The sequence below is a fragment of the Sorex fumeus genome, unplaced genomic scaffold, assembly GCF_029834395.1.
Source record: "Sorex fumeus unplaced genomic scaffold, SorFum_2.1 ptg000015l, whole genome shotgun sequence".
Lineage (NCBI taxonomy): Eukaryota > Metazoa > Chordata > Mammalia > Eulipotyphla > Soricidae > Sorex > Sorex fumeus.
The window spans coordinates 13,709,762-13,732,453 of NW_026606072.1; the positions used below are offsets into that span (position 1 = coordinate 13,709,762).

At 40.4% G+C, this 22,692-nt stretch overlaps 1 protein-coding gene and 1 pseudogene across 1 annotated transcript in view; one reads left to right on the forward strand and one right to left on the reverse strand.

Annotated features, from left to right (window-relative positions):
- DEPDC1B (DEP domain containing 1B) overlaps window positions 1–22,692 on the forward strand; it is a 74,067-nt gene that overhangs the window by 30,667 nt on the left and 20,708 nt on the right. The window contains exons 3-7 of the mRNA XM_056112038.1: window positions 7,473–7,608; window positions 14,846–14,973; window positions 16,356–16,486; window positions 20,677–20,724; window positions 21,712–21,852. Coding sequence (XP_055968013.1) covers window positions 7,473–7,608; window positions 14,846–14,973; window positions 16,356–16,486; window positions 20,677–20,724; window positions 21,712–21,852 — 584 coding nt within the window. The remainder of the gene's footprint in view (window positions 1–7,472; window positions 7,609–14,845; window positions 14,974–16,355; window positions 16,487–20,676; window positions 20,725–21,711; window positions 21,853–22,692) is intronic.
- On the reverse strand, window positions 2,549–2,881 carry LOC130021414 (60S ribosomal protein L37a-like; annotated as a pseudogene).

The window sequence follows — 22,692 nt, forward strand, 5'->3', positions numbered from 1 at the left end:
TTTTCCCCCCACTTTATTTAAACACTGTGGTTTACAAAGTTTCTCATGATAATTGTTACAGGTAATCAATATTCCATCACCAATCCCATCACCACTGTCACCTTCCCTCCGCCATTGTCTCCATTTTCCCAACCACCTCTCAAACCTGCCCCTGTATCAGAAAAAATTCACACTGCTTGTTTCCACTAAATGACTAATAGAATGATAAAAGAAATATTTCCGTAGAAGAAAATTTGTGAAAATTTTCACTATGGGGACAGTAAGTCCTTATCTGAGGATTTCATAAGTTAAGCCTTCTGTGTTAGTGTTAATGTTAGTTGAGAGTGGTTGGCTTCTCCATGACATCCTTTCTAATCTGATGTGCTACTACTTGGATGTCACTGTTGTAAAGTTTGGAGATGTGGCCGTGTGCTCCAGAAAATCTAGAATATTTAACTGGGCAGACTATCTAGAATATTTTATTGGTAGTTTGTCTGGAGGCATGGCCACAGCTTTGGCGTGTGGGAGCAGCTGCTGGGCTTGGTGAAGGAGGAAGCTGGCCCATCCCCCTCCCGAGATGGCCCTAGCGGTCTCAGCCCGTATCTGAGAAAATTTTGCAGCTAGGTGATCTCTTATAAGATTTATTTATGAGTCTCTGGAACAAGGCCAGTAGATGAGCTTACATGGCGCAGTGGTGGGATGTGATTCTGTTTTTTACTTAAAATCTTTTTAGGGGGCAGGGGCCTCACTTGATGGTTTTTGGGATCCGATCCTGGTGTGGTGCTGGGGTGGGACTGAGTTTGCTTCCCAGTGGGCAGCTGTTTCTGGGGACCATGTGGTGCCAGGGCTCAAAACTGGGTCTTCTCCTTTCAAAGCATGTGCTCCAGGAAGTTGCAAGAATTTCTGAGCTTGGGGTTCAAAAGACTTTCTTAGTTTGACAGCCGTTTCTAGCTACATCTCACCTTCAAGCTGTGCTGTGAAATGTAATAATTAGCAGTTTTCACCAATGTCTAAGTAATATGGTATTCTACACCACTGACTGGACTTTTTTTTAAAAAAAGATTAGGTGGGTATGGAGCACGGTAAACTCACCTAATTGTTATGTGTTATGTAACCCATGAGTTTTAATTTTTTGAAAAACTGCAGCAGTCTTAGATCAGCTAAAAAAGAGCACTTCTGGGCAGATTTGTTTGTTTATTTATTTATTTATTTATTTTTACAAAGGCTTACAATTAGGTAGGCAATAAGGCCTGTTGGCAAAATTGTAGATACTGAAAATTTCTGCTAATGTTAAAGGAACAATTTTATAACATTACGGGACAGACTTTAAGTCATTTTTTTCTGACAAGATGATTTTATAGTTTATTTTCATTTAGGTTTATGGCTGATGCTTTCTTTGTGGTTTAGATGCCTTAGAATATTATTTTTATTTTTCAAGTAGCTGACACCTACTCCTTTTTTAAGTAAATTCATCAAACAGTGGCAATTCTGGTATGGACCAGAATGATGATCATTGCGGTTTTTTTCTCTGCTTCCTTTCTTTGAGTTATTGCTGTCATTGCTTCTTTACCTGGGTGGGGGTGGCTCTGCTGGTTCTTTCACACGCTTGTAGAGCACTCAGATTCACACGCTTCATTGCATGCTCACATACTCTTGGGTGCTGTAGGCCGAGTACCGCAGCTGTGGTCCTGGGAACACTCTCAGTGAGGAAGGTGCGGGGGTCGGATCTTCTCATGTTCTCATGCATGTAAGGCAGGCACACTACCAAGCCACATACCCAGACCTCCTGATAGGATGATTTTTGACTTTTTTTTTTTTGATGGGGGAAAGGGGTTTGGGCCACACCTGGTGATGCTTAGGGTGCTTACTCCTGCTCTCTATTTAAGGGTCACTCTTGGTGGTTCCTGGGGTACTGTAGTCCCCCAAGCAGGGGCTTGTAGTGGGCAGCTGTATGGAAAGCAAGTGTCTTAGCCCCTATCCTGTCTCTTTAGTCCCTGTAGCCAAACTTTGACCATGGCAGTGACAACAGGAAATGTGTGTTGTTTTGTTGGATGACAAAATGTGGCTGATGACTTTTCTGGTGATCTCATTTAGTTCACTGTATAAATGTTGAGTTTGTAATAGATAATTTCTAAGGGCATTATAACTTTGAAACGCATGGAGCATACTCTTAGGGGTAAATTTACAAATTTTAAAGAAAAATTGTCCACTAGAGGGAGCTCCGCCCTCTTATTTTCTCATGTCTCAGTCTTAGAAACATCTTTAACATAAAAGCAAGTCAGTTTATCTGTAAAAATTATGTAGAAATAATAAACACATTCTGATTCACAATTAGTGTCTTCTTCAAGAGATCGTCAACATTCTGATTTCTGTGTCATTATTAATCACTTTCTTGCTTTCTATTGCTTTGGCAATCATATATCCCTAGGTAATAGATCATTTTGAAATATTTTTGTTTTGAACTTTAAACAGATGTCAACGAATATGCGTTTTCTCTTGTTTCTCCAAAACTTTTTTTTTACATAAATTAACCCATTATTATAGGCTAGCTGTGCTTCAGATGGCAGATCTACTGGTCTTTCAATTCCTTCAGTCTTCTAGAGGCAGATTTGACTATGACACCAGAAGTATAAATGTATAAATGTTGAGTTTGTGATAGATAATTTCTGAGGGTATTATAGGTCTCTCTGGTAGACCCAGGCACCCCCTGCCATGGTTTTTATGCAGGAACCAGGTGTCAGATGCCCATGGCCCATCTGTTTATCTTGGTCTTTCGGCAGAAGGAGCACGGGGACTTGGCATGCTGACTGATTTCAATTTTCTTCACCATCTTCCAGAGGGAGATGCCACATCGCACCCCATATTTAACCACGATCCCCATCTTCTTCGTGTGTTTAGTCATCCCACCGCCAACCAGTTCGGGACGCAGAAAGCTTGTTTCTCAATTTTTTATTTCAGTTCCTTACTCGATGATGTGTTCTATTTACACTTCCTGAAATTTCCTCAGCGATATTCAATTCAGTTAATATTATAGTAGGTCAGAAAATTGAAATCAAAAGAAAATTGAATCATCCAGCGTGCCAAGTACACGTGCTCCTTCTGCAGGTAGGGCACTTGCCTTGCACATGGCATGCCTTTGTTCGACCCCTGGTATCTTGTCTGATCTCCTGAGCACCACCAGAAGTGATTCCTGAGTGTAGAACCAGGAGTAGCTACTGACCATCGCCAGGTATGGCTCCCCTAAAAATTAAACAAAAGGCATTTCCCAGTCTCTTTGTCTCCACACTTGGGATTTTGGTTACTTCTAGGTTTTTGCAGTTGTAGACTGCCCTACGAATGTATGAACAGATGTAACATATCTCCTCTTGTGCATATTTAAGAGTTTCTTTAATATACCCAGAGTTAACTAGGAGTGGAATTAGTTTAGAATAAGCAATATGCACAAACTGTTTCCCATAGTCTCTGTGGATGCTTTTTTTCAGTAGTGGGAAATATTTGATAGTGACTGACAAATTTTTAGTTACAACATTCTGGTAAGTGTGAAATACTGCCTCATCATGCTGCTATTTTGAATTTCCTAGATTACTGCTGAAATGATCTTTTTTATAATAAGTTTGTTCTTTATTTTGGGGAATAGAATATTCTGTCCTTCGTCTAGAAATGCTCGATTCATGTCTTTGGCCTATTTTAAATATAAGATTTGTTTTTCTTATAAATACCTAGGAGTTAAAAAAGACATTCTAGTTACTGGTCATTTGTCTGTTGATTGTATAATTTCCCATTTTTTTCACTCTGTGGTGTTTTGATAACTGGGAATTTAATGTAATTTAACTTAAGCTGTTTGGTTCTGATATTGTGCTTAAAAAGAATCACTTCTGGTGGTGCTCAGGGGACCTTTCAGAGAGGATGGGAAAATGATTCAGAGTTGGACATGTCTTGCCTGTGACCCAGAATTCTGCCCTGGTACCACCTGGCCCCGGGTGATTTACAGACTGAGCAGTCTGCATTGCTGGGCCTGACCACCCAGCCACCAGGCCTGCATGGGGCCTGGTCAGATATTGCCCTCCTCCTTCTCACCCCCATTGCCCCTCCCCTACCCCGAAGGCCTGTAGCTTCTGGCCTGAAAACCCTGAAGTTCTTTTTTTTTTCCTTTTCGAGTCACACCTGGCGATACACAGGGGTTACTCCTGACTCTGCACCTAGGAATTACCCCTGGCGGTGCTCAGGGGACCATATGGGATGCTGGGAATCGAACCCGGGTCAGCCGCGTGCAAGGCAAATGCCCTACCCACTGTGCTATTGCTCCAGCCCATCCCTGAAGTTTTTTTCCTTATCTTTATGCATACCTTGTTGTTGAGGTTAACAACCAGGTAAGTTTACTGTCATTTTCAGCATTTATCCTAAAAAATTCCTTATTTTGCCTCTTTTGTTAAATAGCTTTTGTATTTTCCATGTTGTTGCAGGTGACAGTTTTAGCTGAACTTTTCAGCACTGCAGAATGTCAGTCTTTTATCCAACTACCAGTCACAGTGTTCTCATTGTCCTTTTAACCTCCACCAATAAGTCTCTGAGGTCCTTAGAACTTTTCTCTTGTGTAATGACTGGCTGCCCAGAGGAACTCCCTGGGAATGAGTGATAAGAGGTAGCACAAGAGGGTTAGTACCAAGAGGCATGAAAAGAGTTTTAGACCAGCTATGGGATAATGTCCATAATTGGCACTCTTGTACCGTTATTGAAACAATGAGAAGGGCCCACTTGGACTCCAGAACAGAGAAATATATTCTGTCTCTTGAGAGGGTAGTGGCAAGATCACACTGCAGCATAATAATATAGGTGTGGGGGGACTGTTGTAAACATGTTTGAAAGTTTACCACAGAATTGCTGTCTCATTTTTCTTGCATGGTTGACCAGTTGGACCAGAGCTTTTTAAAAACCTCATTCTCACTGATCTGTAATGTCTGTTCTGTCATGAGCCAGGTTTCTCTATATGTTCTCGATTGTCTCTCAGCTGGGGCTCACTTTGTGGGGGACAGTTCTGGAGACTTTCTGGTTGTCATGTCTAGATTTTAACACAGTGGATTGGTACCAGTCTGGTAGGTGGAAAACTCTGTGTTGTGTGGCTTTGTCTTTTTAGGGACCATCTGTTGAAAACCACTGATCTTGTATCTGGGGTTCAGAATTGCACGTAAACATCCTACTTATGCCAGATAGCTTGCCACCTGCAGCCAACCAAAAATGCCACTGCTGAGGTGGGGAAACCATGGCAGGGCCATTAGTCTGATCATGTCACAGTATCCTGGTTAGTCTTGATAAGCTGACAGGGCAGTCCCCTCCCTTCGGCTTTCTTCTCATTTTTTTTTCTTTTTGGGTCACATGTGGCAATGCGCAGGGGTTACTCCTGGCTCTGCATTCAGGAAATACCCTTGGCGGTGCTCAGGGGACCATATGGGATGTTGGGAATCAAACCCGGGTTGGCTGCATGCAAGGCAGACGCCATGCCCACTGTGCTATCACTCCAGTCCCTCCCTTCAGCTTTCTTCTTTAGGAATGTTTTAATTATTTCTGGCCCCTTGCCATTTCCATATGAATTTTTAGAGTCCATTTATCATGTTTCATGAAAATATTTTGGTGAGAATTTCATCATAAGAAATAAATTCAGAATAAAGTTAACATTTTATGATATTGAATCTCCTTGTTATCAACTTTATGTATTGATTTACCGTGTAAAGTTTTATAGTTTACTTATTAAACAGTTTGCTAATCTTGTGCAAGGTGGTTTATTCTTTGACTTGTTAGTTGTAAGACTTTTAATGATTGCTTTTTTTTTTAGAGAGCTGGTTTTCTTTACATTAAAAAAAATGTGACATTGGGACTAAATCTTGTTTACAGACTTTCAAAGCCTGAGATGAAGTGATTAGAAAATGAGAATTAAATGGAAAACTTGCACTAAGTAAAAGCAGCCCACGAGAGGGAGTTCTGCATTTCCTCTCAGGTTAGGTTAGTCAGCTGCTGTGAAGATTCCATAACTGCTATTGCTAATTGTATGTGTCACAGCGGAAAATCTCCTTTCGTGGGGAAAGTGAGAAAAGTGAGGGAAGGTAGACTCCTTTGGCATCTACTCAATTATAGTAATGACATAAATTTTGCTTTGGATTGTGGAAGATGTTACTTGTTTCTGGGTATGGACACACAAGAAAAAGGAGAAATATTAAATCTAGGAAGAAATTTGTTTATCATCCAGTTTAATTCCTTAATTTGACAATGAATAAACTATGAGTTAGAGGCTCTTACTTTTCCTTTCTTTCTTTCTTTCTTTCTTTCTTTCTTTCTTTCTTTCTTTCTTTCTCTCTCTCTCTCTCTCTCTCTCTCTCTCTTTCTTTCTTTCTTTCTTTCTTACTTTATTTAAATACCATGGTTTACAAAATTGTTCATAGTACATTTGCTATGGCCATTCAGTGTGTCATTCAGTGTTCTAACACCAATCCCGCTACCAGAGTGACTTTCCTTCCACCATTGTCCCCAGTTTTCCTAACCATCCCCCAAGTGTGCCTTCATATTGGGCACAAAGTAATTTCTTTTATATTGCTCATTATGACTAAATGGATAGTGGAATTGTCAAAAATACTTGAAATTTGTGAAGATTGTTATATCTCACCATGGGTCTTTAAGTGCTTGTCTGAGGACTTACTAGATGTTTGAGCTTTCTGTGTTACTATTATGTTTGTTGAGCTTATTTGGCTTCTATGTTGCTTTCCCATGTAATTTGGTGTGCTCCTACTAGGATGTTAGTATTTGGAATTTGGAGGTGTTGTTGCAAATACGTGATCCAGAGCCAGGAGTAACCCCTATGCACCACTGAACGAGACACACAAAGAAATCCCCCGCCTCCCCCCAAAAAATCCCTAAGCATAGTTAATCATGAAGATCAGATGATAAAGAGATCAAAATTTTGTGTATGGTCACCCCCAACAGTGGTGCTTGGGGATTGTTACTGCCTGAGAGCTCAGAGGTTGCTTGAGGATTAAACTAGAATTGACTGACGCAAGCACCTTAACCTCTGTACTGTCTTTCTGCTCCAAGAGAGCAAGGCTTATTTATTTAAAGTGTTTAATATTTGACTCCTGATTTCCTTTGGAAATGTAATATAGTGGAGTTATGGGTAAATATTTTTTTTAAATCATATATTGTTGGGTTGGGAGATTACTGGTATACATGCTTTGCTTATTAGAGTCCAGGTCTGATCCCTGGTACATCATGGTATCCTGATCACTTTTTTGAAAGGCCTACTCTGAGCATTTAGCCTGTAGTAACCCCCACCACTGTGAACAAATGAAAAAAAAATCAGTGTTGACTGTAATTAGCCATTATCTATAAGTATAAATTTATTTAAACCTAAAATTTATTATATAAATTCTCAAGGATGTGAGTTGACACCACTGTGAAAAATGCATTCTGTCGATTTTGATGAAAGAAATTGCCTTCTTGGTTTCTAGATTTCCTCCTTCCTCACCTCTGAAGCCATATCCAAAGAAGGTCCCATACCAAAAGGATGTTATTAAATTTCCAGACTGGACTGATCCTCTACCTGGCCCTTCTCAAGAGAATATCCCAGTGAGGCCAGTAGTGATGGTAAGTGGTGTTACTGAAAGAACCAGGGCTGATGGCAGGGAGAAATAAGGACTAGTGTGTGAGCCACCAGACTTTGTTCAGCTCTGTTTTATTGCTTCTTCATGAACAATGGTTTGGAAATACTTTACAACAATATCTTATCAGTTAATAGCCAATGAAATCGGTAGCAAAGAAAGATTGTATTTTGTGGGTTTTTTTTTTTTTTGCTTTTGCCTATAGACTTTACATATGTATGTTTATATATATACATATGTGTGTTTATATACATATATATATATATATATATATACACACACACACACACACACACATACGGTCATGGTCACGTCCTCCCATTGTTCATCGATTTGCTCGAGCGGGCCCAGTAACGTCTCCATCGTGAGACTTGTTACTGTGTTTGGCATATTGAATACATCACAGGGAACTTGTCAGGCTTTGCCGTGCAGGCAAGATTCTCTTGGTAGCTTGCCAGGCTCTCTGAGAGGGGCGGAGGAATCGAACCCAGCTCGGCCAGGCCAGCTGCGCACAAGGAAAACACCCTACTGCTGTGCTATCGCTCCAGCCCATATATATACATATTTATACATTGTATGTGTGTGTATTTTGTTTTTCTTTTTGGGTCACACCTGACAATGCACAGGGGTTACTCCTGGCTCTGCACTCAGGAATCATTCCTGGCGGTGCTCAGGGGACCATATGGGATGCTGGGAATCGAACCCGGGTTGACCGCGTGCAAGGCAAACGCCCTACCCGCTGTGCTATCACTCCAGCCCCAATGTGTGTGTATTTATGTGTGCATGTGAGATGGCTATTTTCTTATGCTCAGAGTAAACAAGTTTCTATTCAAACTCCCTTCTATCTCTTTTAATCTTATTTTTTTGTTGTCGTTTTATAGTTTGCTTTCTTTTCATATGTCTCCTCCTCCTGAACTCTGTTACGATCATTAACTGTAGGGTAACATTGGTTTACCCTTCCTCCCTGGCCGCTGGGAGCTTGTGTTTGTTGATTGCCCCCCAACTTATCAATTACCTTTGTCTCCTGATCAGACTCTGATTTGTAAATATTGTCTTTCTCTTCTCCTTAATGTCCTTTGCATAGTTAGTTATTTCAGAGCAACTGCTTTTTGTGTGGATACAGGAAGACAGTTAAAAAGACAAGCCTGTGGCGTGGGAGTTGATTGACTCCAAATAATATTACCTCCTGGACTTAAGCCTCAGTTGCCCTTACTTTCTAGATGCCCGAAAGCAGAGTCCTGACGAGGGACTGGATGGACCCAGGGCAAGTGGCGAGCTAGATACCCTGACATCGAAATGGGCCTGGCCAGAGTGCCATATGCCTAACTATAAGTTAACAGCTTGGTCATGGACAAATTCTGTCATTATTCAAAAAATAGTAACTAGATTTGGACCCTGCTGGGGTTAAGAATAATTGATCCGGCCTGAGCACTATAGTCTGAGTCTGTGGTGAGATGTCCCCAGGACAGTCACCCTACAAGCATAAAAGTGTCTATTACTATGTCCATGCAGAATGGTAAATATAAGGAAGGAGAATTAAAGATGTTAATCAAGTTGCAGGTCTAAGGAGAGGAGAAACACATCTTAAGGACTGTTTTGCCTTGTGGGCTGCAGGTGGTCCGGAAGACTGAAAAAACATTTTGATTGTGCTTCCTGTCGGGAGCTGTGGTTGGGGAGGCATGGTGAGAGAGATGAAAAAGAACGGCTGGGGAGACATGAGGAGGAGACAGAGACAGAAGAGGACAGGAGATGGAGGAGAGACACAGAGAGGAGATGGATACAGCGGGAAGGAAGAATCGCAGGGTTCCAGAGAGATGGTGATAGAGGGACGAGTAGACTGGGTGAGAGAGACAGAGATGGAGAGAAGAAGAGAGAGTTAGAGGAGAAGGTTGCGAGTCAGAGGGAAGGGGAGAGTAGGAGTGGCTGGGGAGATGGGAGAGGAGTCACGAAGAGCGTTGTAGAGCAAGTTAGAGGATTGGGAAGAGCTGGGAGAAGCGAGGATTGAATAAACGGCAGCTAATCAGCAACCAGCTTGGCCCTCGTTCTTCCTTTGTCCGCCCAAGGCAGCAGCTATCCCCGGGTGGAAAATCTGCTTGAGAGCACCGAATGTGGGCGGTGAGAGAGAGCCCGCGAACGTCTGTTGATGTGTGAGCAATCCTAGTGCCACCCGTGCTCGAAGGTGTTTATACAGTTAGCAACAGTTGAGAAGAAAGGAGGAGGGATCATGGAGTATTGAGTGAGACTTAACGGATACCTGAACAGAGGTAGATTCTGCATGTCTTGGAATACTTCCTAAGCTTGTTGCAGAGTCAACTACCTTTTTGGATGTACTTCTCTCTTCAAATATTTCCTAGTAGAAGACTACCGTCCTAAGAGTATCCACTTAACAACTTTTCATTATGATGGGTCGGGGGGTAGGTGAGCACACCTTGCTGTGCTCAGGGCTTACTCCTCGTTCCCCGCTCACTCCTGGCGAGGCTCAGGGTAGATTATGGAGTAGCAGAGATCAAACCTGGGATGACTGTGTGTAAGGCTAGCACCCCACCCACTCTACTATCCCTTCAGCTCAATGACGTTTTACGTTAACTCTATTTTGTAAGGCTTCATGTCCAGTGTGTACGCTTTACATTATGAGGCAATATAATTAGGGGGGACAAGCCACTGAGGGTGTGAGTCAGTGGTGAGAACACATACCTTGCATGTGTGAGACTCTGGGTTTGCTCCTCCAGTGCCAAACCTGAGCATTTGTGCTCGCCTAGAGGATGAGGCCAATAACAGAAATGGGGATTTTGTAAGGACTGTAGATTTGTCAGGAATGGGGGTGAATTTTGTTTTGAATATGTTTGATGGTAAATGGAAGTATCTAATGGCCATCTGGAGATGATCGTGAAGTGATCATATTAGATGAGAACTCTGGTTTGGAATCATGAATTTAACAGAGTTGCTCCCACGAAACATAAAAAGTAGACGATCCATGAGGTCAAGTAAAAATTGTACTTTTCCATTTAAATGTCTAGTATATCATGTAATATCATCCATTATAAGTGGATAATGCAATTGACATCTTTTTGCAATCAGGTTGTTTATACAACAGAGCTATTTCTACAAGCCATTCTAAAGACATATCTTTTTTATTTAAAAATAATCAGCTTTTTATTAAAATATTAATACGTGGGTTGGAGAGATAACCAAAGGGGCCAGGTGCTTGCCTCCCTGCTGCTGACCTTATTTGATTCCCAGTATCGCATCTGGTCTCTGAGCCACTTCTGGGGATTGCCTGAGCCAGCCAGGAGTAATGCCTGGGCACTGCTCAATCCTCTAGCCCAAATGTATTTAACTGATCAATAATTTGTTTGATCAATTGTAGTTGATTTTTGTGAAATTGTAATATTTCCGTTACCTCCTCTAGAAGATCACGTGCTTATTAGCATACTTGAATGCACCAAAACAATGACTTTCCTTCAGTCTCAAAATTTTCAGCAGTACTGCAGTGCTATACCTTGTGTCCCACAATCAGCATTAACTTTCTTGTTGAAGCCTTTCATTTTCCTGGTCATCTGAGCTATACAGTTTTTTTAAAGTATAGGAGTACTGCTATTTATTCAGGCATTAGTTAAGCTGATTGAATTGGGTATGAACCCCACATTATTTTTTTTTATTAAAAATTTTCTTTTAAATTGCATATCCATGAGATAGACCATTACAAAGCTGTTCATGATTGGGGTTCAGTCATACAGTGATCCAGCACCCATCCCTCCACCATTGTGCATTTCCCACCACCAATGTCCTCTGTTTTCCTACCACCACCCCCAACACCCCATCCCCCCATCCACAGCCTTCCTCTTTGGGAGGCACTTTCCTTCTTGCTCTCTCTCTCCTTTTCCTTTTGTGCATTATGGTTTGCAGTACAGGTGCTAAGAGGTCATGGTGTTTGTTCAGGGTATTCAGTATTTTTATTGGGATGGTAAAGATGAAGTAGCTTTTTAACTGGGTGGCTGCTTTGGGGTGTGGATGTGACTGCCGAGGCGTCTGGAAGTACAGGGAAGTGGTGGGAGGTGGCCCATCCAGACCCTGAGAAAACCTGGATATTTCAGTCAAAAACCCTGCATAACCAAATATTCGACAGATTATATCTTGGTGAGGTCTGTCCTGAGATGGTGGAGTCAGACTGGGGGGTATGGCGGTGAATTTGGACTGTGTAGGCAAGTGGCTCTGGGGGCTCTGCTTGGGCGGGCCCAGACCAACCCACCCCACTTGGATTTATCCCGGTGTGTTCAGCCTTTTGCAGGACTGAGATTAACTGCAGCTTTTGATCTCTTTCAAGACTTATATATAATCTTTGACGTAGTATCAATAGATGAGCTTGTATAGCTGAGTCAGAGGTGGTTTGTGGGCGTCACTCCCACATACCTAACTTTTGGCCGTTTAATTCCTTGGTAAACTTGGCCCTAAGTTGTTGGGGTCTGGCCAAAGGCACAGTGGCAATTTTGGGGTATAAGGAAGCCTGAAGGCACCATCAGACTGCCGATGCACTTGCCCTGCAGGTACAGGTTTATCTGCTGGTGGCACTATACCCCCTGACCTATGCATTTTTAAAACAACTTGTTTTGTCTTTTCTCATACTTCCCTCTTAAATGAATGTTCGAGGTTTGACCTCTTGGCTTGCTAAAGTTCCACTAAAGTTTGAGCTCTGGTTCTTAAGGATCGTCCAAGTTAAGGGTGGCAGAGCAGGATCTTTTTTTTGAATTGATGCAAGGTTTTGAATGACGATGTTAATGGTGGAGGAAGAGTTCATCGTGAAGAGCTCGGCTGAGCTCATCATTATCTCTTCTGTCCAGTTTTTATCTTCCTCTGCCTCCACTTTGCTAGTTGTTTTGTCCCATTTCTCCCTTGTCTGGTAATTATATAAAATGAAATAAAATACAGTAAATAAAATAATTTACTGTGTTTTCTAAGATTCAGTGTAATACGAGAAGTAAGAGGGTAGACTCCGGAACCTGACAAGTGCAGGGCTTGAATTGGGCCCTTTCATTTAATGGCTATTTGAGCTTGTTTTCTCCTTTATGCACTGTTTTTTGTATATCAATTTTCTTTTCAGTGAACTAAAATGATAGTACCCTCTGGTTGATGTCAAAATTAAGTGAGTTTATTCTAGCAAAGTGTCTGGCACACAGGTAATCAGGAATTGTTAGCTCCTATTCCTATTGATATGTATTATTCGATAGGATATTTTATAGGCAGTGAGAAAGAGAAGAAGCTATCTATAATATAGTTCACAGAAAATATTGTAACATTTTTTAGGTTCCTTTTCCTGTTAATGTTTTTAATACAAAAATGAGACAATATCGAACTATTTTGTGGCTTCTGTTTGTCCTTTAGAACAGTGCATTATGCTTATTTTTCCATGTTTTAAGTATTTAGCCTTATTTTAGCACTTATATATAATATATTTGTTAAGTCATTTACTATTAAATATGTGCAATATTTTCAGTTTTTCATAATACAAACATGTAGTGAGCAATGGTTTCAGAGACAAGTGCTATATTGCACTTCACTACACAATCATTAGAGTCTGTTAAATATTTTTTTTTCTGGAAAAGTGGAAGGCAACCCTTGTGTCCGTTTGTTTAAAAAAATTTTTTGGAAAAAACCATTTTTTCAAAAACTTTGTTATTACCTAGAAGTCGAGTATGATAATTATGTATGTGGTGGTGACAATTATGTGTTGTCATGCTACTTCAGTATAATTTTTAAAAGTGCATTCGCTAATTAAATGCTAAACTTATATACTTATATACATAAGAAATTGTTAGATCCATGTCAGTCTTGCGTTCATTTATGATTCTGTAATTCTCCACAAATCACTCTTTGTTTCTTTTCCCCCCCCAAACTAGTATGTTTTTAATGACATTTTTGCCAAAGCTTTTCTAGAAACTCTTTATAAATTATTATATGTTTTGCCACTTAAAAGTTCAGAATTCTTTTCTAGGGTTATCAATTTTTAAATGTGAGAAATAACATACTAAAACTATGTTCCATTCAATTTGCCCTGAACTGTAACATTGGTCTTTTCTTATAGCTGCTAGTATTACATTGTGTGTGTGTGTGTGTGTGTGTGTGCGTGTGTACATGTTTTTAATACACTCCTCTGTTGTTGGGCACTTGTTTTCAGATCTTGCTTATAGTAAATAGCACTGCAGTGAACATTGGTGTGCTCTAATTTCATCTGACAGAATTGTTTCAGGCATTGTATGTCCAGATAGGTATTCTTTGACAATTTTGAATTCATAAAAATTATTTGACTGTAACTTCAATTGGTTAGTTGAAATTTTCACAGGAAAATAGCTAGTTAACATTATGCTTATTGTCATAGTTCTCTGTCATGAATATTAATTTTTAGTAGCACAGAGGTAGGGTGTTTGCCTTGCAAGCCGCTGGCCTGGCTGAGCCAGGTTCGATTCCTCTGCCCCTCTCGGAGAGCCCAGCAAGCTACTAAGAGTATATCGCCTGCAAGGCAAAGACTGGCAAGCTACCTGTGATGTATTCAATATGCCAAACACAGTAACAACCACTCTCAAAATGGAGACGTTACTGGGCCCGCTCGAGCAAATCGATGAACAATGGGAGGTCAGTGTCTTGTTCAGGGTGTTTATGCGATAGCACAGCGGTAGGGCATTTGCCTTGCATGCAGCCAACATGGCCGACCCGAGTTCGATTCCTCCGCCCCTCTCGGAGAGCCCGGCAAGCTACCGAGAGTATCTCGCTTGCACGGCAGAGCCTGGCAAGCTCCCCGTGACGTATTCGATATGCCAAACACAGTAACAGCGAAGTCTCCAATGGAGACGTTACTGGGCCCGCTCGAGCAAATCCATGAACAACGGGAGGACAGTGACAGTGATCATTCATGCATGAGTGAAAATACTCTGAGGGTCACAAAAATTAATTTATATTTCTAGTTGTTATTTATTTTTGGTTTTTTGAGTTATATATACTCAGCAGTGTTTGGGAATTACTTCCCAAAATTCTTGGGAGGACCATGAAGCTCTGGGTATAAAACCCGGACCATCCTCATGCGAGCATGTGCTCAGTTCACTGAATTTCTAGCCCCTCTAGTTCTTATTGTCAGCCAAATTACAGATAATCAAATCCAAGAAGTTTCTGATAAAATCATACCACACTGTCTACTGACCTATTTATTCTCTTTCTACCTTTGCCCGACTTAGAATTCTGAGATGTGGTTCAAGCGTCACAGTATTGCTATTGGAGAGGTTCCAGCCTGCCGACTTGTTCACCGCAGACAGCTTACAGAGGCCAATGTAGAAGAGATATGGAAGTCCATGACCTTATCATAGTATGTGTAATTGATAGTATGAGCCCTTCGTGTTTTCTCTTTAATTTGCTTTATCATTATTTTATGCATATTTAATTTTCTGAAGTTAAGTAGTTTAAAAACTTAGTTTTGACTTAAGTAATAAAAAAAATCTTAGTTTTGAGTATTTGTAACTGTGCTCCTTAGTAAATAAAATTTAACTGGATTTTGGGAATTTTCTACTGTCATTTATTTAACATTTAAGAATAGAAGTTTATGGATTCTTAAATTTTCTGTTTACACTGAAATCTCAAACTTAGTGAAATAAAGAATAGAAAATTTGATCTAGAGATATATTTTTTTCTGATCTCTGAGTCACATTTGGTGGTGCTCAGGGTTTCCTGGCTCAGTGCTCAGAGGTCACTACTAGCTGGGCATTGAACCTGGGTCAGCTGCATGCATGTATGCGCCTTATCTGTTTCTCTAGCCTTGGTCTAGATACTTGATGTAGCCCTGTAGCACTGTCCTCCCGTTGTTCATCGATTTGCTCGAGCAGGCCCAGTAACGTCTCCATTGTGAGACTTGTTACTGCGTTTGGCATATGGAATATGTCACGGGTAGCTTGCCAGGCTTTGCCGTGCGGGTGAGATACTTTTGGTAGCTTCCCGGGCTCTCCGAGAGGGGCAGAGGAATTGAACCTGGCTTGACCAGGCGGACCGTGTGCAAGGCAAACACCCTACCTCTGTGCTATTGTGCCAGCCCCAGTACTTGAGTGATAGCATAGTGGGTAGGGTGTTTGCCTTGCACGCGGCCAACCTGGGTTCGATTCCCCACATCCTATATGGTCCCCTGAGCACCAAAGCAAAAGAAAAACAAGATACTTGATGTATTAAAGTTTATTAGGTAATTAAAACTAATGTTTTTTGTAGTATGCTTAATTCTTTTTTTTTCATAAAGATATACTAGCAACTAGAGATAAACTAGTTCTTCTCTTTTTATAGTATTGCTACTTAAAAAATATTTTCTTGACATTCAAGGTGTTATTAAATTGGTAAAAATAATGTGTTTATAGTAAAAGTATATCTTTTATTTGTTTTAATATTCTCAATTTCTAGTCTTTTGTTTCACGAAGATCGAATCAAATGCATAAAATAATATGTTTTAAAGACTGATGATTTGGGCCAGGGCCATAGTACAGTAGGGAGAGCGTTTGTCTTGCACCTGGTCAACCTGGATTCTATTCCTGGCACCTTATAAGGTCACCTAAACCCCTGAGTGTAGAGCCAGGAGAAAGTCTTGAGCACCACCAGGTGTGACCCAAAAGCTAAACAAAGCACGTAGAGATTGATATTTTGCAGTGCCAGGATTTAAATAAGTAATGGTTTTAAAAAAGGCAATAATTTATTTCCTTTTTATCTTTCTAGCTTACAGAAAACTCTTGGCCTGGATTCCTTAGAAGAAGTTTTAGATATTAAACTTGTTAACTCCAAGTTCATCATTCATAATGTATATAGCGTGAGCAAACAGGGGGTTGTGATCCTTGATGACAAATCGAGTAAGTACACAGAAATTATTTATTTATTTTTTTGGTGGATCCAGTAGGTTAGGTTTGGGTTTATCAGTTTCTGCACAGATTTATTTGCTTCTGTTGGCTCCTTCCCTAAACCCTAAATACATTTATCGTTTCTTTGATACTATATTTTCTCACTTTCTACTACTTTTAACTAATTGTTTAAGAGTAAGGAAAAGTTATAAAAAGATGAATATCTAGGAGTGAACACACCTTCAAAATTTGTTGAGGTGCTAGTTTAGTATTACCCAGACTGAGTAGGTCCACTTTATCCTAGGAAAGCTCTGAAAAGTAAACTTAAGAGCAAACTAAAGCTTGAGGCAATATTCAGGTGGAGTGAATAAAATTAGTGGAGTCTCACTAATTTTAGAAGTTCTATTTGGTGTCTCTAAGTGTCAGATTTTCTGGGATTTTTTTTTTTTTTTGCTCATGTCTTCTTTTTGTTTTAATAAAGAACAACTCTTTAATTGTGTAATTGAATCATCGTGAATCTGAAAGACACAAAGTTATTCATGGTTGAGTTTCAATCATCCAGTGTTCCAACAGCCATCCCTTTACCAGTGACCCCCTTCTCTCTACCAGTGTCCCCAGTTTCCCTCCCACTCCCCCATCCCCCCCTCTATGGCAGGCACTTTATACCTACTTTCAGCTTTTCATGTCCTCCAGTGTGACCACTTCCCTCCACCAATGTGATATTGTACCCTTTCCTGACCTGTCTCCCTCATTCCCTATGCTCCCACCGTAAACCAGTTCTCTTGCTTCCTGTTTTTATTACCACTGGGCATTTGTACAAACAACTCTTAAATGTTGAAGTTGATTTACCTTTTTATATCTTCTTCAAACCAGTTTAAAAGTCAGGTAAAACTGTTGGGAGATAGGCAATGGTACTTGTAGTGATTCAGATTCACTGAAATGATTTAAAAACTCTTTCCTTTAGAACATGGCTGGGACAGAATTGAATGGGCTCTTTGTTTTTTATTTTTGTTTGTGTTGTTTTTTGTTTCTCTGTTGTCCATACCCTGCAATGCTCAGGGTTTACTCCTGGCTCTGCACTCAGGAATCACTTCCAGAGATGCTCAGGGTGCTGGGGATGAACTCAGGTCAGGTCCAGGGTGAACACCCTACCTTCCTGTACTACTGCTTTGGCCCCTTAAGAGGCTCTTTGATTAGTTCATCCCTCAGTTCAAATCTTTGAGCCTGAGAATGACTTATAGAATGGTGCTATAGAACTCGGAGGGCTTTACAGATTAAATTTATGGCTGGAGTTTCCTGGGGAGCAGACACCTCTGTACCAGATGGAGCCTTAGCAGTTGTGCAAAGTAAAGAGGTTTTTTTTCCATGCTCTGTTTTCTGGTGGGAACAGAATAGGTCTTTGGGTTTTTGTTGCTGTTTTGGGGTCACACGTGGCTCATTGTTTAGAGTTGCCCCTCGTGGTGCTAAGGGGCCCAAGCCATGCTGGAGACTGAACCCACCTGCGTGCAAGGCAGGTGTTCAGTCTTTTGAGCCATTTCCCTACCCTTGAAAGCATCTTTAAAACTTGAAAACACTTCCTTTTATTTAGCCTCTGAATCATGAATGGATCACATGAGGAAACAAATGTATTTGTAATTTCATGAGTTGTCAGGTTAACATAAACATAAAAATTAAGTGACATAGAATTAGGGAAGTTTGCCTTTATAAGATACATTTAAAATACTTTCACAGTTTTTGAGTGCATCAAGCAAGCACAATACTTTTCGCCATCAGTTGAAACACCAGTCCATCTTTTATTTATTAAGTAAGCTTTTCAGGAAGACGAGAGCCCTTCACAAGATTCAGGTTCATTAGATCTGACACCATTCAAGCGGCATCATCACAGTTTTATACAAAGTGGAGAAGATGAAGTGGAGGAAGGAGGTCTGGTCTTTCTCATCAGATGTTCTGTGGAAGGGGCAGAAGGGAAGAAGAGACTGTAATGTCAGTCTGTAATGCTAATATTTTGTAGCAATATTAAACTGCTACCTTTTAAGGTTGTTCCAAAACTACTAGCCTGATTAATAGAACATTCTTAACTCATAAAACACTTTAAAAATCGAAACATGTGTCAATCTGTACCTGTGAGGCCAGTGCATCAGCAGCCTGATGGCACCTTCAGACTTCCAGATACCCCCAAATTGCTGCTGTGCCTTTGGCCAGACCCCAAAAACTTAGGGCAAAGTTTACCAAGAAAGTAAACGGCCAAAAGTTAGGTATGTGGGAAACACACCCACAAACCACCTCGGGCTCAGCTATATAATTGGAGGCATGGCCTCTCTGGGTCCTGATTGAACTGCTTAATGGCCATGATCCCAGAGACTCAGAAACAAATCTGGAAACTCAGCGGCTTTTGGCAGAAATGCGTCCGGTCCCAGCAGTAGGTTACCAGTGCTGGGCCACCCCAGGTGGGAACAGGTTTTGTGCCTTGGCCTGTTCCCCCTGGCGGCCCAGAGGCCGCCATCCTTCAGAGGCCACTGGACAGTCAGGTTTGGGCTGTGATGAGTGACGAGACATGCAGGGCCTCACAGGATGGGGGTGGAGCCGGTCCTGTCCTCCCCACCCCAACCAGATCCCACATCATCGCCCATGAACAGCCTCTCTGGCTCCTGATCAAGCTGCTTAATGGCCATGATCCCAGAGACTCAGAAACAAATCTCGAAACCCAGTGGCTTTTGGCAGAAATGCGTCCAGACCCCGCAGTAGGTTACTGTTGCCAGGCCACCCCAGGGAGGAAAGAGTGTTGTCACTCTGCCTGCTCCCCCTTGGCTGCTCGGTGGCCGTCATCCTCCAGAGACCATTGGGCAGTCAGGTCTGGGCCCGCAATGACGAAACTTGTTGGGCCTCACGGGATGGTGGTGGAGCCGGTCCTGGTCTCCCCGTCCCAATGAGACCCCAAGTCATCGCCCATGAACAGCTTCTCTGGCTCCTGTTCAAGCTGCTCAATGGCCATGATCCCGGAGACCCAGGAGCAGATCTCGAAACCCAGTGGCTTTTGTCATAAATCCCTCCAGATTTAAGTGTTAAAATTTTGGAATTTCAAAATCACATGGCCCTACTGTAGCCACGCGACATCACATGTTATTCATAACCAGCAATAGAACACAAATTGTCTACTGTTGCCTTTTCAGCAGATCTGAGTATTGGGGTAAAATCTCAAATAATAGTTGTGGGTCTGGTGTAAAAATATTGAATGTGATCAAAGTAGAAAGAGAGTAATGTGGAAATCATCTGTCCCACAGGTAGCGGAAGGGTGTGGGATGGGGGTAGACTGGGGTTTTTGGTGGTGGAGAATGGGCACTGGTGAAGGTACAGGTGTTTCATTGTATGACCGAGACTTAGACCCAAAAGCTTTGTAACTGCTCTCATGGTGATTAAATAAATAAAATTATAAAAAGTGAAAAAAAATCAAAACATGTAAAATGATTATTGTTTGGGGCATTGGACACTGGAAATATCTGAATTTGCTTTATTATTATTTTTAAATAAAATGATATTCAGTGAACTTGTTTCACAAATGCATTTTTTGTTTTTCTGTTTTTTCCTTTTTCTGCTCTTAATTCTTAATCTATTTGTCAATTTGTTTATTTTGAACAAATCATCTTTCTTTTCACTAAAGATAGTAAAGGTGTTCTTGTTCTTAGGGAAATTTGCAGACATGAAAACATTTGCCTTTTTAACACTTTTAGTATTATGATTATCAGACTTTTTTTGGGTATTACTTCCAATGAGGCTTTTTAAAAAAAAAAATTGAATCACCATGAGGTACAATTACAAAGCTTTCATGATTGGGTTTTAGTCATACATGATTGAACACCCATCCCTCCACCAGTGCGCATTTTCCACCACCAGTGTTTCTGGTATCCTCTCGTCACCCTCACTCCATCCACCTCTTCCTCTGTGGCAGTTACCTTCCTTCTTACTTCAGTGAGACATTTTTGCTTTGTATTTTGGGCTCCATATCTGGTGCTCTTAGGGGTCGGTCATTTCTGCCTTTGCTGGGGTGTAGGTGGTCATGGGATTGCAGCTGGGGTTGGTGATGGGGAGGAAACGCAAAACTCCTGCATGTAAAGCATGTGCTTCTGCTCTCTGATTATAATTAACTCCAAGAATTATTAGGCAATTGAGTAAAACAACTTTATGTTTTCTCTTTTTCTGTGCAGAAGAACTTCCTCATTGGGTATTGTCAGCTATGAAGTGTTTGGCAAATTGTAAGTACTAATTATCTGTTTTATAAAATTAATAGAAATTAGTACCCTGAATTAGAAAATTATTTGTGGTCAGTGACCTGAACATTGATTTAAAATCCATGACAATTATTTTTTGGAAATTATATTGCATTTAGTACTAAAATTGTCACAGTGAAAGATTTGTGTTGTAAACATTTAGTTTTTTTGATTACATATTTTTTGTTTTTTGTACCACATCCAGCTGTGCTCAGAACTTACTCCTGGCTTTGTGCTCAGGGATCACTCCTGATGTGGTTCAGGGGATCATATGGAATGTTGGGGATCAAACCTGTGTTGACTGCTGGCAAGACAAGCGGCCTACCTGCTATACTATCTCTCTGGCCCAAATTATAAACATTCTAAAGGAATTTTATGCTCCCATATTCTTGTGGATCACCATCTGTTCTACCTAATCTTTCTGATTTATTATAAGAAAAGAGAAATTAGTAATATTGGTAGTAATATTGTAATAGCTGATCTTACCATTTTATAGATTTGTATTTCTAAAGCGTGTCTTCTAAATTTTTAAAAATTAGTTAAATTCTGTATTCTCTCCTTTTTCCCCTTTCTCCTTCCCTTCTTTGTTATTGATTATGTTTTGATGAAATAATTAAGGATTAAAAATTTTATAGGTCTGTAAATTGTCTAGTAATATGTGAGCTAATGATTATTTTGGTTAACTGTTTCAAGAGTAGGAAAATATTGAATATTTCAAAGAAAAGAAATATTTATTTTTAATAAAACCCCTATTAGAAGGATATAAAAGAATGACTTTATTTTAAAAATGTTTTCATCACTGATTAAGAATAGGTTTCAATTTAACTTTGAGTATATTTGGTGAAAACAAATGTCTAGTGTCAGTTTCCTTGTAACTGTTAGAGATTTGAATATCCAGTATATACCACACATATAACAGAGATTAATTCTTAGATTAATAATTACTCTTTCTGCTCTTTTCCCTTTTAATAGGGCCTAACTGTTCTGAGTGGAAGCAGCCTATGTACTTAGGATTTGAAAAAGATGTCTTTAAAACTATAGCAGACTACTATGGTCACTTGAAAGAACCTTTGCTAACATTTCATCTTTTTGATGCCTTTGTCAGCGTGTTAGGTAAGCTGAATGATAATGAGCATATGTCTGCATTACTGATCCTGAATCATGCCATTTTTTACTATCTTGCTGATATAATTCCACTAGCCAAAGTTCATAGCATTTTTAAATTAAAAAAAAAAACAGACAGTGAGATACTTGCCTAGTTGTATTACTGCTCTATAAAGAAGAAAATAAGTGGTTAAGCTCTACTGGGAATCTGAAAACAAGGACCAAGAATTTTTTTCTTATCTTTTTTGTTTGTTTTTGATTGTGCTCAGGGCTTACTCCTAGCTCTGTACTCAGGATCACTCCTGATAGTGTTGGGGGAGGAGGGCCAGTATGAGAGCTGAGATTTGAACCCAGGTTGGCCAACTGCAAGGCAAGCATCTGACTCATTGTACTATCTCTCTGCATGGAGTTTTTTTTTCTTTTTTTTTTAATTTATTTATTTATTGAATCACTGTGGGAAAGGTTACAAAGCTTTCAGGTTTAGGTCTCAGTCATGCAAATATCAAACACATTTCCCTTTACCACTACTTATTTTTTTACCATGAAGAACTCCAATAAGACCCCACCCCTCACCCCTCCCAGTCCCTGTGAGGCAGATGAATTCTAGTTAACACTCTATCTGCTTTGATTAGATTCATTGTTTCATTAAAAGATTCACCACTATTATTTAGAGTTTACCCCCCCCCCCCCCCAAATCAGACATACTGAAAAAGCATTGTGAAGTGATTTGCTTTCTACAGCTGGGTTCAAGAATTAAATGTTGGTTTTGACTTTCTGCTATTTTACTTATTGACCCTGGAAGTATTTCTACTGAAAGTCAGGTAGTTCAGAAATTGGTTTCTGTGCTCT